This window comes from Diplotaxodon limnothrissa, linkage group LG10, assembly GCF_057381915.1.
Source record: "Diplotaxodon limnothrissa isolate DT_005_m linkage group LG10, D_limnothrissa_male_GT1.1, whole genome shotgun sequence".
Taxonomy (NCBI): Eukaryota; Metazoa; Chordata; class Actinopteri; order Cichliformes; family Cichlidae; genus Diplotaxodon; species Diplotaxodon limnothrissa.
Genome location: NC_140605.1, coordinates 336605 through 352732, shown reverse-complemented (window position 1 = coordinate 352732; position 16128 = coordinate 336605). Strand labels below are relative to the sequence as shown.

General features: G+C 44.3%; 1 protein-coding gene across 1 annotated transcript in view; it reads left to right on the top strand.

Annotated features, from left to right (window-relative positions):
* dmpk (DM1 protein kinase) overlaps positions 1-16128 on the top strand; it is a 93182-nt gene that overhangs the window by 16200 nt on the left and 60854 nt on the right. The window contains exon 2 of the mRNA XM_085364212.1: positions 1370-1461. Within this exon, the coding sequence (XP_085220338.1) occupies positions 1370-1461 (92 nt within the window). The remainder of the gene's footprint in view (positions 1-1369; positions 1462-16128) is intronic.

Sequence of the window (16128 nt, the reverse complement as noted above, 5' to 3'; positions counted from 1 at the left end):
ACATCCATTCCCACCCTCATACTCTCATATGCAATTACTCAGCACTCACCCAATGTGGAGAAAGATATAAATAGACACTGTACACACAATCACACTCCCAAAGCGTACTCTAAGCCCCAGATCTAGGTACCCTTGTCCCTGGAGGGGGAAACTGCACCCAGACCCTGGTAGTGTTACCCTCTTCCCTGGGGTGGAGAGACACAGACCGCCCCAACTCCGCAGCAGCAGGGAGGCCCCACATTCCAGACCCCAATTGGATGGCCGACTCCTCCTCCCAGCTCCCCCGCCCCAACAGGCAACAGAGAACGGGGGGTTGTGAAGACTCCAAACCTCCCTCCGTCCGCTCATAAGTAGTGTTGATGCATGTGTGTTCCAGGAGGGCATGGAGCTACCTGCCAGAGAGCAGCAGGTAAGCGCATAGCCCCTCCTGATAGCCCTCAATGTATACGTGTATTTAAAATTGAGAGGTGGGCAACGACGCCAGGGGTGAGGTTGTACACCCTGATGGTCATCCGGATGCTGTGTAGCGTGCCCACCCCCAAGGTTTCGGAAATGTCCTAATCTAGAAAAATACTGGAGAGACACATTTCAAACTTTGGCACTAATTCTTGGATAGCATGTGGGTCCTAATCCATTAGCTACACTTTTTGGCACCACTGGAGAGACTGATGCACAGTTGATCTTGTCACAGTGTCACACACCGTCTTTCACTTCCCTTGTGGCTAGGCATGCAACCCTGCTAAGATGGAGTAGCTCAATGGCTGAGGGACCTTATGTGTTATTTAGGCCTCGAAATGATCCATTATTCAATTAGTAATACCAGCAGGAAATTTTACAAGGTGTTGGGGCAATTCCTGAAATATTTTTCCCCACTTCTAGCACTACTCAGTAAATTCTCTGTTTTTGTTGCTGTTGTTGTTTTGTTCTGCTTTTTGTTTTGTTTTGTTGTTTTGTTGTGGGTTTTTTTTTAAACTGGCTCAAGGGACAGGGCTATTGTGTGGGATGGGTAGGGGGTAAAGTGATAAAAGCAATTAAAAGATATGAGAATGTGTTATTAAGCTGTAATTTATTACATCAGCTTAAGCAATAATTGTGAAACCTACTTACTTATTGTATAACAGTTGTGTGTATCTCTTTTTCTTTGTTGTTTCAATCTAATAAATATATATTTAAGAAAAAAAATTTATTTAGAGCACACTAATAAATTGTCCCACACTGATAAATTACTGCAAAATTGTTAAATTAGGAAAAAATGATATTTTTAAAATAATGCCACTGCATTACCATTTTTAGGTCCATTATTTCAAATAACACTGAAATAATAAAGTAAAATAATTGAAATCATTGTCTCTTCTCTCCTTTCTCACAGCTGAGCCTCTAGTAAAGGAGGTTAAGAAAACCCGCATCAAAAGAGAAGACTTTCACATCTTGAAGGTGATTGGCCGGGGCACATTCAGCGAGGTGAGCGAGAATTGTACCTACTACTTTATATGAGTATAATTTTTAGGTATTGACTTAAATTCTACATTTAAGAATATGAATTATTTAGCTGCCTTTTTATGTGGAATGGGGTTTTACTGAAAGGAACTGGACCTGTCTGCAATGATACTACTTACACTCCACATAGTTTCTTCTTAATCATTTCTACTAGATCTTTTAATATCAACATGTCAAGGCCACCAAAATGGGTAGAACTCTGTCACGGCGGGGTATGCCAGTGAGTTTGTGAAAAGGACCCAAAAGCAGACACTAGAGAGGTGAACTGAAGTTGAAACCAAGAGTGAGCTATTTATTATGGCTGGTGGACATGAACATAAAACACGAGCAAAGGCAAAACAGGAGCGACAACTAAACTGAAACCTAAAATGGGAAAACTAAAAAACTACTGTATTTTCAGACTATAAGGCAAAAAAACCTCACTCAACTCATTCTTCTTGCTTCCTCCACTTCCGTACCATTGATTCATTAATGTTGAATTCTCTGCAGTGGCTCTATTCCCATGTTGTTGCAGTATATTAATGACTAACCTCGTATTGTGGATGGATTATCTCAGTTGTTCTCCTGACTGAACTTTAGTCCGTTTATAGCATCCTGCTATGCAATTGCATTAGTCCCTAACCATCAGGAACCCTCACGGTAACTTTTATCGTATGGAAAAAAGTTAGTGTTCATCCTCCATCTTCACTGTGTATGTTATACTAACATAGCTGTGTAGCTAGTGATCACATAGCACATCATTTCATTATATACCAGCTAGCCCAACTTAAGTAACCCTACAAAAGTCACTGCTGTTTAGGGTTTTTTTTGTCTTCATTTATGTTGGAAGTGTTAGCAGAGCTGTGCGTTTTAATTATTCAGAAATCTCTCAGTCAGAACATGCTATATCATGTTTAGGTGGAAACTAGCAAGCTAACTTCCTGCTAACTTCTATCTCCGTTAAATTTAATACATTCTGTTTTCGTGGATGCCTGGATGAGATGAAAGAATTTAGATAGTTTTTAACTGTCAGTGATGCCGCAGTGTTCGGGACCTGAAGGGACAGAGTTTAGGACCCAGATTACTCTGCGAGGTTCCTAACTACCGTAGCCGTAATGCTCTGACAATCCATCAAGCGGTGCAGCTTCATAGCTTACCAAAGTCATACTAAAACATTTTTGACAGATTTTTGAGTGCCGTGTACCACATAAAATCGGTTCGAGGTCAGTAAACACAACCAGAATTCATGCATAAGGTGCACCGGATTATAAGGCGCACTGTTGGTTTTTGAGAAAATTAAAGGATTTTAAGTTTGCCTCATAGTGTAGAAAATATAGTATGAAAACTGTGACATGGCTGAGGTAACTATGAAAACTATAAATCAGCTATGACAACTGTGATAACTATGATGACTATGGTGACTATGACTACTAAGGTTACTATGACAAGACATGGAAGGAAAAGAAATGACCTGACACTGAACAAAGGAAGACAGAGGACTTATTACAGACAAGAGGTGATCAGGGAAAATGGAAACACAAGACTTTCAGAATAAAACAGGAAACATGAAGAGACGTAAAGATAAGATAAGATAAGATAACCTTTATTAGTCCCACACGTGGGAAATTTGTTTTGTCACAACAGGAAGTGGACAGTGCAAAAGTTATGACGCAAAAATTAGAATACAATAAGAATAAATACAGTACACAGCTGTACAGAATAGAATAAAATAATATACTATATACAGTAGAATAAAATAGAATAAAAATATACAATAAGATAAAAATAGAATACGAATGCTATATACAACTGAGTAAAAATACAACGATGCCAGAAAAGATTATTGCACTTAGTGTTATTGCACATGTGTGGATGTGTGTGTTTGTTCAGTTAAAGTCTTTGTTGTGGAGTCTGACAGCAGTGGGGAGGAAAGACCTGCGAAATCTCTCCGTCCCACACCGTGGGTGCCGCAGTCTCCCACTGAAGGAGCTGCTCAGTGCTGTCACAGTCTGCTGCATAGGGTGGGAGATGTTGTCCATCAGGGATGACAGCTTAGCCGCCGTTCTCCTGTCACTCACCACCTCCACTGGGTCCAGAGGGCATCCTAGAACAGAGCTGGCCCTTCGGATCACCCTGTTCAGTCTCTTCCTGTCCCCAGCAGAGATGCTGCCGCCCCAGCAGACCACACCATAAAAGATAGCAGAAGCCACCACAGAGTCATAGAAGGTCTTCAGGAGTGGGCCCTCCACCCCAAACGACCTGAGTCTCCGCAGCAGGTACAACCTGCTCTGCCCTTTCCTGTAGAGGGCGTCTGAGTTATGAGTCCAGTCCAGTCTGTTGTTCAGATGAACACCAAGGTACCTGTAGCTGTCCACAGCCTCAATGTCCATACCCTGGATGTTCAGTGGTTGCAGTGGAGAATGCTTGTGCCTGCGGAAGTCTACCACCAGCTCCTTGGTTTTACTGGCGTTGATCTGGAGGTAGTTCAGCTGGCACCAGTCCACATATTAACACCGGCTAGACAATATGAAACACACAGACAAAAAATACATGAGACTAACACAGAAAACCTAGGAGAAATATAAATTAAACTCAAGGCAAACAAATAATAATCCTAGAACTTAGCATCCTTTCAATATAACATACGAAGTCATAAATACAAAAATAAACACAAAATGCTGGATCATAGACCCAGCAAAAGTTTAACAAGTTTATTTATACAATAAAGTTCACAAGGCAAAGGCTTTCTGTCAGTGAAGTCTAATGTCCAAACAAAACAGGGAATTCTACCTCTCCTTAACTTCATAGAAGTCTTCACAGAAGACCTCTCTCTCTGATCTCCAGGGTTTTCTGCACAGAACAAACAAGTTAAGTAACTTACAGGCTGAAGGCAGACCACAACAACAAACAAGAGAACCAGATTCACTAACTATTTCAATGATCCAGTGTAAACTGAAAGCAACCTAAATAGTAGCAGGAAAAGACATCCATCCATTTTCTTCCACTTATCCGGGGCCGGGTTGCGAGGGCAGCAGCACAAGCAGAGAAGCCCAGACCTCCCTCTCCCCAGCCACCTCTTCCAGCTTGTCTGGGAGAACACCATGGCACTCCCAGGCCAGCCGAGAGATATAATCTCTCCAGCGTGTCCTGAGTCTGCCCCAGGGCCTCCTCCCGGTGCGACATGCCCCAAAAATCTCACCCAGGAGGCGCCCAGGAGGCATCCTTATTAGATGCCCGAACCACCTCAACTGGCTCCTTTCAATGTGGAGGAGCAGTGGCTCTAGTCTGAGCCCCTCCCGAATGGCCGAACTTCTCACCCTATCCTATCTCTAAGGGAGAGGCCAGTCACCCTTCAAAGGAAGCCCATTTTCGCCGCTTATATTCGGAATCTCATTCTTTCGGTCACTACCCACAGCTCGTGACCATAGGTGAGGGTAGGGGCATAGATCGACGGGTAAATTGAGAGCTTCGCTTTTACACTCAGCTCTCTCTTCACCTCAACAGACCGGTACAGCGTCTGCATCCACTGTACCGGATCTGTCTGTCAATCTCCCGCTCCCTGCTTCCTTCTCGTGAACAAGACCCCGAGATACTTAAACACCTCCACTTGCGGGACAATAAACTCGTCCCTGACCCGGAGTGGGCACTCCACCCTTTTCCGGCTGAGGACCATGGCCTCAGATTTGGAGGTGCTGATTCTCATTCCCACCGCTTCACACTCAGCTGCGAACCATTCCTTTTTTTTTTTTTTTTTTTTGGAAGTGACATCAGAAACAGCAGCATGTGACATCACGTGATGGCGGAGCTTCAGTTCATCCTTTGTCATCCTTTTTTTTTTTTTTTCTTTCTTTTTAATAGGACAGGGGGAAAGAATGAAAGAAAGAGGGGGAGAGGAAGAAAGAAAACCAAAGGGGAGAAGAGACGGTGAGAAGGGGGGGAAGAGAGAAAAAAAAAACAAAAAAAACAAAAAAAACCTCCTGGGTCACCTGTATGGAGAGAAAGAAAAACAAAAAAAACAGGGGAGACAGCAAACAACAAAGAGCAACATAATAATAAAAAAAAAAAAGCACCATCACAATAAACTAGCTAGTCATAGATATCAATAGTTACTAAATAATAAACGATATTGTGCAGCACGCAAGATAGACAGCGCACAGTGTGCTTTGAGGCAGCAGCCAAGAAAGCTGTAGTCCGCATCTGTGAATACCCATGTGTACACCTGTGTGCATACCTGTGTGGATCAGCATGCTTGCATTCCAAAGGTTCCTTCATGTAATGATCTGCTAGAGAGTGTGGGGAGCCACAGCCCTGTCCTCTATGGTATCAAGCAGGTATGGAGGAGATCAAAACTCCAGACATCCAGAGGCCCCCAGAACACAAGAGACCAAGGAAGACCCACAGAGGGGCAGCCGCGCCACTGTCCCAGTAAGAGCTAAGGAGAGTCCCAGATGAGGGCTCACTCAGCAGCCGCGGAGCAGAAGCCAGGGGGAGTTGCAGTGACGCGCCCGTGAGCTCCGCCGGCAGCCAGCTGTGCCTGAGTGACCGAGCCCCAGGCCGAGAGGCCGGGGGCACCCCACCTCCAAAGTGGCCCGAGCGAGCCCCAATAAGCGGCCGCCAAGGAGTGAGCCGGTGTGTACCCGGACGCCCACCCCCAGATACAAAGAACCACCAACGCACCGATACCTGAGGGAGTCCGCCACCGGCAGGGGAAGTGGAGCTGCGAACCATTCCAAGGCGAGCTGGAGGCCATCAACCAATGAAGCCAACAGAACCACATCATCTGCAAAAAGTAGAGATGAGATCCTGAGACCACCCAAGTGAAAGCCTTCCGCCACTTGGCTACGCCTAGAAATTCTGTCCATAAAAATTATGAACAGAATCGGTGACAAAAGGCAGCTCTGGCGGAGCCCATCACCCATCAGGAACGAGTCCTACTTATTGCCGGCTATGCGGACCAAGCTCTTGCAACGGTTGTATAAGGACTGAATGGCCCGCAGCAATTGGACACATTTACTGTTAGCTATTAGCACCAGCTGTCAGCATCAGCTGCTAGCCGCTGCGCTGTCTTCGGATAGCCGGTTTCTGGACTGTATTTGTTGCTCCTAATCTGTGGAACAATCTTTCCCAGCACATTAGAGGGGCCCCTTCACTGTCCACTTTTAAAACACGTCTTAAAACCCATTTTATCTCCTTGGCTTATGACACAGTCTGACCCTGATTTTATTATTTTAATCTAATGTGCTGATTTTATTGTTTTAAATGTAATTCTCATCAACATTTTTATACTATTTTATTATTGTTTTTGCTATTTGTGCTAATATTATTATTTTAAATGTCATTTTAATAATCATCTTATTTTTTATTTTTTAAATATTTTTTATTCATTTTATATTATTATTATTATTATTATTTATTTTATTTATTTTTCTTATTTTTTAACATGTTCAATGTATCATTTCTGGCATGTCAAGTGTACAGCACTTTGTGTTCAGCTGGGGGCTGATCTGAAAGTGCTATATAAATACTACAGGGAGTGCAGAATTATTAGGCAAATGAGTATTTTGTCCACACCATGCTCTGCATGCATGTTGTCTTACTCCAAGCTGTATAGGCTCGAAAGCCTACTACCAATTAAGCATATTAGGTGATGTGCATCTCTGTAATGAGAAGGGGTGTGGTCTAATGACATCAACACCGTATATCAGGTGTGCATAATTATTAGGCAACGTCCTTTCCTTTGGCAAAATGGGTCAAAAGAAGGACTTGACAGGCTCAGAAAAGTCAAAAATAGTGAGATATCTTGCAGAGGGATGCAGCAGTCTCAAAATTGCAAAGCTTCTGAAGCGTGATCATCGAACAATCAAGCGTTTCATTCAAAATAGTCAACAGGGTCGCAAGAAGCGTGTGGAAAAACCAAGGCACAAAATAACTGCCCATGAACTGAGAAAAGTCAAGCGTGCAGCTGCCAAGATGCCACTTGCCACCAGTTTGGCCATATTTCAGAGCTGCAACATCACTGGAGTGCCCAAAAGCACAAGGTGTGCAATACTCAGAGACATGGCCAAGGTAAGAAAGGCTGAAAGACGACCACCACTGAACAAGACACACAAGCTGAAACGTCAAGACTGGGCCAAGAAATATCTCAAGACTGGTTTTTCTAAGGTTTTATGGACTGATGAAATGAGAGTGAGTCTTGATGGGCCAGATGGATGGGCCCGTGGCTGGATTGATAAAGGGCAGAGAGCTCCAGTCCGACTCAGACGCCAGCAAGGTGGAGGTGGAGTACTGGTTTGGGCTGGTATCATCAAAGATGAGCTTGTGGGGCCTTTTCGGGTTGAGGATGGAGTCAAGCTCAACTCCCAGTCCTACTGCTAGTTTCTGGAAGACACCTTCTTCAAGCAGTGGTACAGGAAGAAGTCTGCATCCTTCATGCAGGACAATGCTCCATCACACGCGTCCAAGTACTCCACAGCGTGGCTGGCAAGAAAGGGTATAAAAGAAGAAAAACTAATGACATGGCCTCCTTGTTCACCTGATCTGAACCCCATTGAGAACCTGTGGTCTATCATCAAATGTGAGATTTACAAGGAGGGAAAACAGTACACCTCTCTGAACAGTGTCTGGGAGGCTGTGGTTGCTGCTGCACGCAATGTTGATGGTGAACAGATCAAAACACTGACAGAATCCATGGATGGCAGGCTTTTGAGTGTCCTTGCAAAGAAAGGTGGCTATATTGGTCGCTGATTTGTTTTTGTTATGTTTTTGAATGTCAGAAATGTATATTTGTGAATGTGGAGATGTTATATTGGTGTCACTGGTAAAAATGAATAATTGAAATGGGTATACAGTGGGGCAAAAAAGTATTTAGTCAGCCACCGATTGTGCAAGTTCCCCCACTTAAAATGATGACAGAGGTCAGTAATTTGCACCAGAGGTACACTTCAACTGTGAGAGACAGAATGTGAAAAAAAAATCCATGAATCCACATGGTAGGATTTGTAAAGAATTTATTCGTAAATCAGGGTGGAAAATAAGTATTTGGTCAATAACAAAAATACAACTCAATACTTTGTAACATAACCTTTGTTGGCAATAACAGAGGTCAAACGTTTACTATAGGTCTTTACCAGGTTTGCACACACAGTGGCTGGTATTTTGGCCCATTCCTCCATGCAGATCTTCTCGAGAGCAGTGATGCTTTGGGGCTGTCGCCGAGCAACACGGACTTTCAACTCCCGCCACAGATTTTCTATGGGGTTGAGGTCTGGAGACTGGCTAGGCCACTCCAGGACTTTCAAATGCTTCTTACGGAGCCACTCCTTTGTTGCCCGGGCGGTGTGTTTTGGATCATTGTCCTGTTGGAAGACCCAGCCTCGTTTCATCTTCAAAGTTCTCACTGATGGAAGGAGGTTTTGGCTCAAAATCTCACGATACATGGCCCCATTCATTCTGTCCTTAACACGGATCAGTCGTCCTGTCCCCTTGGCAGAAAAACAGCCCCATAGCATGATGTTTCCACCCCCATGCTTCACAGTAGGTATGGTGTTCTTGGGATGCAACTCAGTATTCTTCGTCCTCCAAACACGACGAGTTGAGTTTATACCAAAAAGTTCTACTTTGGTTTCATCTGACCACATGACATTCTCCCAATCCTCTGCTGTATCATCCATGTGCTCTCTGGCAAACTTCAGACGGGCCTGGACATGCACTGGCTTCAGCAGCGGAACACGTCTGGCACTGCGGGATTTGATTCCCTGCCGTTGTAGTGTGTTACTGATGGTGACCTTTGTTACTTTGGTCCCAGCTCTGTGCAGGTCATTCACCAGGTCCCCCCGTGTGGTTCTGGGATCTTTGCTCACCGTTCTCATGATCATTTTGACCCCACGGGATGAGATCTTGCGTGGAGCCCCAGATCGTGGGAGATTATCAGTGGTCTTGTATGTCTTCCATTTTCTGATGATTGCTCCCACAGTTGATTTCTTCACACCAAGCTGCTTGCCTATTGTAGATTCCCTCTTCCCAGTCTGGTGCAGGTCTACAATACTTTTCCTGGTGTCCTTCGAAAGCTCTTTGGTCTTGGCCATGGCGGAGTTTGGAGTCTGACTGTTTGAGGCTGTGGACAGGTGTCTTTTATACAGATGATGAGTTCAAACAGGTGCCATTCATACAGGTAACGAGTGGGGGACAGAAAAGCTTCTTACAGAAGACGTTACAGGTCTGTGAGAGCCAGAGATTTTCCATGTTTGAGGTGACCAAATACTTATTTTCCACCCTAATACTCCGGCCCGTCTCCTCCACGCTGAGATACTCGACATCAGACCAACTCATTCTGCGCTTCCAGCACCTCTCGACCTTTCCGCCGGCTACACCCTGGCATCCCCTTGGTCCCGCGTCGAAAGTATGTCCACTGCGGATCCAGACGGAATTACAGGATTGACAGCAGGAACCCGATACCATCCTTGTGGTCATCTCACCGCCGCTCCGCTAGGAAGCCTGGTGGACAGACTGCTGACCGTAGTGTGCTTGCTAGCCCTGCCCGGTCAGCTTACAAAGCTAGCGGCGACTATCCCGTTTCCATCGGATTGCTTAATGTCCGATCCTGCTGTTTACTGTCTACCGAAAATCAAATTTGACTTTTTAACTGATTTTTCTAACTTTCTTGCCGTAATCCTACTCTTATCTCCAAATATACTACTGCTGGGCGATTTTAAAATCCACATGGACAACACATCAAATTCAGCCACAAGAGATTTTATATCCTGTCTGGACAATGTTGGCTTACACCAATATATGGACGTTCCCACACACTCCAGAGGACACATTTTGGATCTTGTTTGCTGTATTGGTGTCACCCCTAAGAATTGTGCTGAATTGGACAACTCACACTCTCACATAACACATACATATAGGGCCTTGGGGGTGGGCACGTTTCACAGCATCCAGAGGATGGCCGGTGTATTCCAACCCACCTCTGGCGCTGGTGCCCTACCCTCAATTTTAAATGCATTTAGACACTAAGGGTTTTCGGGAGGAGCTGTGCTGCTCTCTGAGAGGAAGCAAGTACCATGCTCTCCTGAGTTTTAAATGCACTTTAGAACAGCACACAGCAACACTACATATGAGCGGGCGTAGGGAGATTTGAGGTCTTCACTCACCCCGGTTCTGTTAACCGTCAGGGCTGGGGGGCTGGGAGGAGGTGCTGGCCGTCAGACTGGGGTCTGGGATGCGGGGCCTCCCTGCTACTGCAGATAAGGAGGTGGTCCGCTTGCCTCCACCCCAGAGAGAAGGGTTACATCTCCTGGGTCTAGGTGCAGCTTGCCCCTCTGGGGGCGGGGGTACCTGGACCTGGGATATAGAGTATGTTTGGGGAGTGTGACTGTCTGTGCAGTGTCTATTTGTGTCTGTCTACACGTTGGGTGAGTGCCGAGTATTTGGTTGTGTATATGGGGGTGGGAATGCACGTTTGTGTCCACGTGTGCCTGTTCGTCTGTGTCTATATGTCAGGTTGGGTCTTAGACTCAACCTCTCTGGGTACATCTCAGGCCCTCTAAAGTACGGAGGCCTATCTCCCCTCACCACACTCCCTGCCGGTGGCTGATGCCCTCAGACATTGGTGTGTTGGTGGTCCTTGTCGTCTGGCGCTGGGCGCTCATGTATGTACCGCCTCACTCCTGGTGGCCGATTGGCAGGGCCGGGCGCCTGTGGCCCGGCTGGGATCCTTCCGGGGGGTGGGATGCCCTTAGGCCTCTGGGCCTGAAGCTCGGTCCTCTCTAGCACAGCTGGCTGCCGGCAGAGCCCGCGGGCACGCCACTGCAACCCCCTCTGGCCTCTGCTCCGTAGCTGCGGGGTGACCTCTCCTTTGGGGCTCTACTCAGCTCTTCCCAGGAGGGTGGCACGGTTCCCCCCCTTTTGGTGGTCCTCCTCGGGTCCTTGTACTCTGGGGCCTCTCGATATCTGGGGCCTGGATCTCCTCCATACCTGCTTCATGCCCTGGGGGACGGGGCTATGGCTCCCCACACTCCCTAGCAGATCGTTACATGGAGAAACCTTTTTACAAGCATGCTGATCCACACAGGTGTGCACACAGGTGTACACACGGGTGTTTACAGACGCGGACTACAGCTTTCTTGGCTGCTGCCTCAAAGCACATTGTGCGCTGTCTATCTTGCGTGCTGCACAATATCGTTTAATATTTAGTATCTACTGTTATCTACTGCTAGCTAGTTTATTGTGATGGTGCTGTTTTTTATTATGTTGCTCTTTTTTTTTGTTTGCTTTCTCTTCTGTTTTTTTTTCTCCATACAGGTGATCCAGGTGTTTTGTTTGTTTTTCTTTCCTTCTTCCCCCCTTTCTCACCGTCTCTTTTCCCTTTGGTTTTCTTTCTCTCCCTCTCTTTCTTTCATTCTTTCTCCCTGTCCTATCCCACAGTCATGTCTGTCCCGTTTGTAGCAACCGAAAATAAAATAAATTCATAATTATAATAAAGGTCAATCAAATGGACCAATATGGCAAGGCCATGATGATCCACTTGGTGAAATAAATCCGCTTGGCATCTTTCTTGGCCTTAAGACAACAATTCTGATGGCTAAAGATCCAAACGGGACACAAAAAAAAAAAAAAAAAAAAAATTGTGCTGTATTGGACATGCCTTTTTCAGACCATAAATTAGTTTTATTCACTGTTAGTCTCCCACTATACAAAAATAAACAAAACCGCTCAATTACTTTTAGAAATATTAGGGGCATTGATCTATCAGATCTTTCCCATGGCATTAATAATTTACCTATCACTGATGCCTCAGCTTCCATAGATGACCTGGTATCTCACTATAACAATGAACTTATCAACCTCTTATAATAATAATAATAATAAATTTTATTTATGAGCGCCTTTCAAGTCACCCAAGGACACTTTACAATAGGATAAAACAATTAGTAAAACAATGGCAGAATAAGAACAATAAAATAAAGCACAAGATAAAATGAACAAACAGTGTATTCACAGTGAATATGCAGATTTGAACAGATGAGTTTTGAGTTGGGATTTAAACTGGGGGAGAGAACCAATATTTCTTATTTCAGGGGGCAGAGAATTCCACAGCCTGGGAGCAGAGCAGCTGAAAGCTCTGCTTCCCATGGTGGTGAGGCGGAAGGAAGGTACAGTAAGCTGGACAGAAGAAGAAGAACGAAGTGAACGGGCAGAACAAGTGGTGGTTAACAGGTCAGAAAGGTAAGAAGGAGCGAGGTTATGAAGGGCCTTGAAGGTGAGCAGAAGTAGTTTGAAAATTATCCGGAATTTCACAGGGAGCCAGTGAAGTTCCTGAAGAACAGGGGTAATGTGCTGGTAGGAGGGGGTTCTGGTGATAATGCGAGCAGCAGAGTTCTGAACCAGTTGAAGCTTATGGAGGGATTTTTGGGGGAGACCATGCAGAAGAGAATTGCAGTAGTCAATACGGGAGGTAACAAGACTGTGGACAAGAATGGACGTAGACTGGGTGGAAAGAGAAGGAAGCAATCTGTTAATGTTGCGTAGATGGAAGTAGGCAGAACGGGTGAGGTTATTGATGTGTGATTTATAAGAAAGATACCTTGGCTCCCCAAAAAACTCTGTTTCTTTCTCTCACTCTGCGCCATGGTATTTACCTGAACTTCGCCAACTTAAAGCTACTGGACGCCTCCTGGAACGTCTCTCCAGGAAAACAGGACTTACTATTCACAAGGACATGTATCTCAGTCATGTACAACATTATAAAGAAGCTATCCATCCAAATCTGCCTACTACACCTCTGTTATTGAATCCGCTGAAGGAAACACTCGCACTTTGTTTTCTACATTGCACAATGTTGTTAAACCCCCAGATACCTTTGCCATACATACACACTCTGCCGCAGTTTACAATAAATTTATGGACTTTTTTTTACACCAAGATTGAGAATCTTTATCAACAATTGCCCTCATCCTGGGATATGGTCAATTGTTCTATATGCATTTTTTGTCCTTCTCAGCTGTCATCCTATCTATCCAATTTTGAACTTCCCACAATAACTCAGCTATCTTCCATAATTACTAACTTAAAGTCATCATCGTGTAAACTTGATCCACTGCCGACAAATCTTGTTAAACTCTCATTCTCGTCTCTTGCCCCACTGATTGCTAATATCGTACACTCTTCTCTTATATCTGGTTCTGTTCCTTCTTCTCTTAAAACTGCTATAATAACCCCAATACTGAAAAATAATGGTTCAGATCCCTCCAATCTAAATAATTTCAGGCCAATTTCAAATCTCCCTTTCTTAGCAAAAATTTCTGGAAAAGATAGTGGCTGCACAGGTTCATCGTCATCTCACTGGAAATAACTTGTACGAACAGTTTCAGTCCGGCTTCCGTTCATGTCACAGTACAGAAACAGCTCTAGTAAAAATCATCAATGATCTTCTGCTTGCAGCTGACTCTGGACTTATCTCCATCCTCATCACCTTTATTTATAAAGCATTTTAGAACAACCACAGCCGACACAAAGTGCTGTACATTGGAACTGTAAAATAAAATTACATGAGATATAAATAAAAAACAAATAAAAGAAGAGTGAAATCATTAATGAAATAACTACTTCAATTAAAAGAGAAACTAAGTCTCACTGAGGTTAAAAGCCAAGGAATAAAAGTGGGTTTTAAGACATGATTTAAAAGTGGACAGTGAAGGGGCCTCTCTAACGTGCAAGGGCAAATTATTCCATAATTTAGGAGCCACGATAGAGAAGGCCCTGTCCCCTCTGAGCTTCCTCCTGGATCTTGGTACCTCCAGGAGCTGGTCAGCTGACCTGAGAGACCGACAGGGTGTGTGGGGATGAAGAAGCTCAGAGAGGTAAGGCGGGGCAAGACTGTGAAGGCATTTAAAAACAAACATAAGAATTTTAAAATGAACTCTAAAAGACACAGGCAGCCAGTGCAGAGAGGCTAGCACAGGGGTTATATGCTCTCTTTTTCGAGTTCCTGTTAGGAGTCGTGCAGCCGCATTTTGAACCAGCTGCAGACGTGAGAGCAATGACTGACATAAAAATAGAAATAAAATAGAAATAAAAGCATGGATCACTGTTTCAAGGTGCTGCCTTGAAAGAAAAGATTTTACTCTTGCCAGTCGCCTTAAATGATAAAAACTGGACTTCACCACTGCTCTGATTTGGTTGTCCAATTTAAAATCACTGTCCAACTTAAAACCAAGGTCAGTAACAACAGGTTCAAAATAGACTTCCAAGGATCCTAAATCAACAGAGGACTCACAGGGACCACTAGGTCCAAACACCAACACTTCTGTTTTCTTTTCGTTAAAATTTAAAAAGTTTAGAGCCAACCATGTCATCTAGACATGTCAAGAGAGGTTTTATGGAGATGCCATTCTTCTGCTTTAGTGGTAAATAAATTTGGCAGTCATCCGCATAACAATGAAATGCCTCCTAAGGATGGAACCCAGAGGCAATAGATACAATAAAAAGAGCAGTGGCCCTAAAATTGAGCCCTGTGGGTTGCCACATGACGGAGGAGCAAAAGATGATTCGGAACCGAGAAGGCTGACAGAGAAAGTTCTATCTGACAAATAAGACCTAAACCAATTACGTGCAGTGCCACCAATACCCGCTACATCATTTAATTGAGAAATTAGAATATTGTGGTCTACTGTGTCAGAGGCAGCAGTTAGGCCAAGCAAGACAAGAACAGCATGGTTACCAGAATCACATGGCAGAAGGATGTCATTAAAAACCCTTAATAATGCAGATCCTGTGCTATGAAGGGTTTTAAAACCTGATTGAAAAACGTCAAAGATGCCATTATCATCTAGAAAATCTTTCAGTTGACTAAGAACAATTTTCTCTAAAACCTTGGAGAGTAAAGGCAGCTTGGAAATAGGCCTATAGTTCGCTAAAACTGTGTGATCAAGGCCAGGTTTCTTAAGCAATGGCTGCACTACTGCATGTTTGAAATTTGCAGGAACCATACCAGAAGACAGACTGCTGTTAATAATGTCAAGGACATACTGTTGTATACTAGGAAAAATTTCTTTAAAGAATTGTGGAGGGACAGGATCCCGGGGGGAACCTGTGGGCTTAATATGGCGAACCACATCCTCTAAAGTGGAGAGGGTCACAAGCTCAAACTGAGTACAAACAGCAGCGTAAGGGTCAGAGACAGAGGGGTCAGAGTCAGGAGCTGTGATAAGAGCCCTGGTGGTGACAACCTTTTCAATAAAAAAGTTCAGAAAATTACTTCCAAACAGACATTCAATGGAGTATTAAGAACAGTGTCAATGGTCCTAAATAACCCATGTGGGTTATGACAGTTGGAAGAAATAATATTTGCAAAATATTCCCTTTTTGCCTCTTTAACAGTGTTCTGGTAGCGATGCCAGCAGTCTTTTAGAATTTGAAATGATACATGCAGTTTATCCTTTTTCCATCTCCGTTCTGCTTGACGACATTCCCTCTTAACAGCACAAGTTAAAGCTGACCATAGGCACCAAACAGGCATCAACAGGATCCAGAAAACACAGAGACACAAACAGTCTTGGAAATAATCCATGCACTGGTCGGGAAACAGCAGAATAATTCTTTAGAGAAACCTTTAGCTTCACCAGGCGACTGCTTCGTTTACCCCGGCAG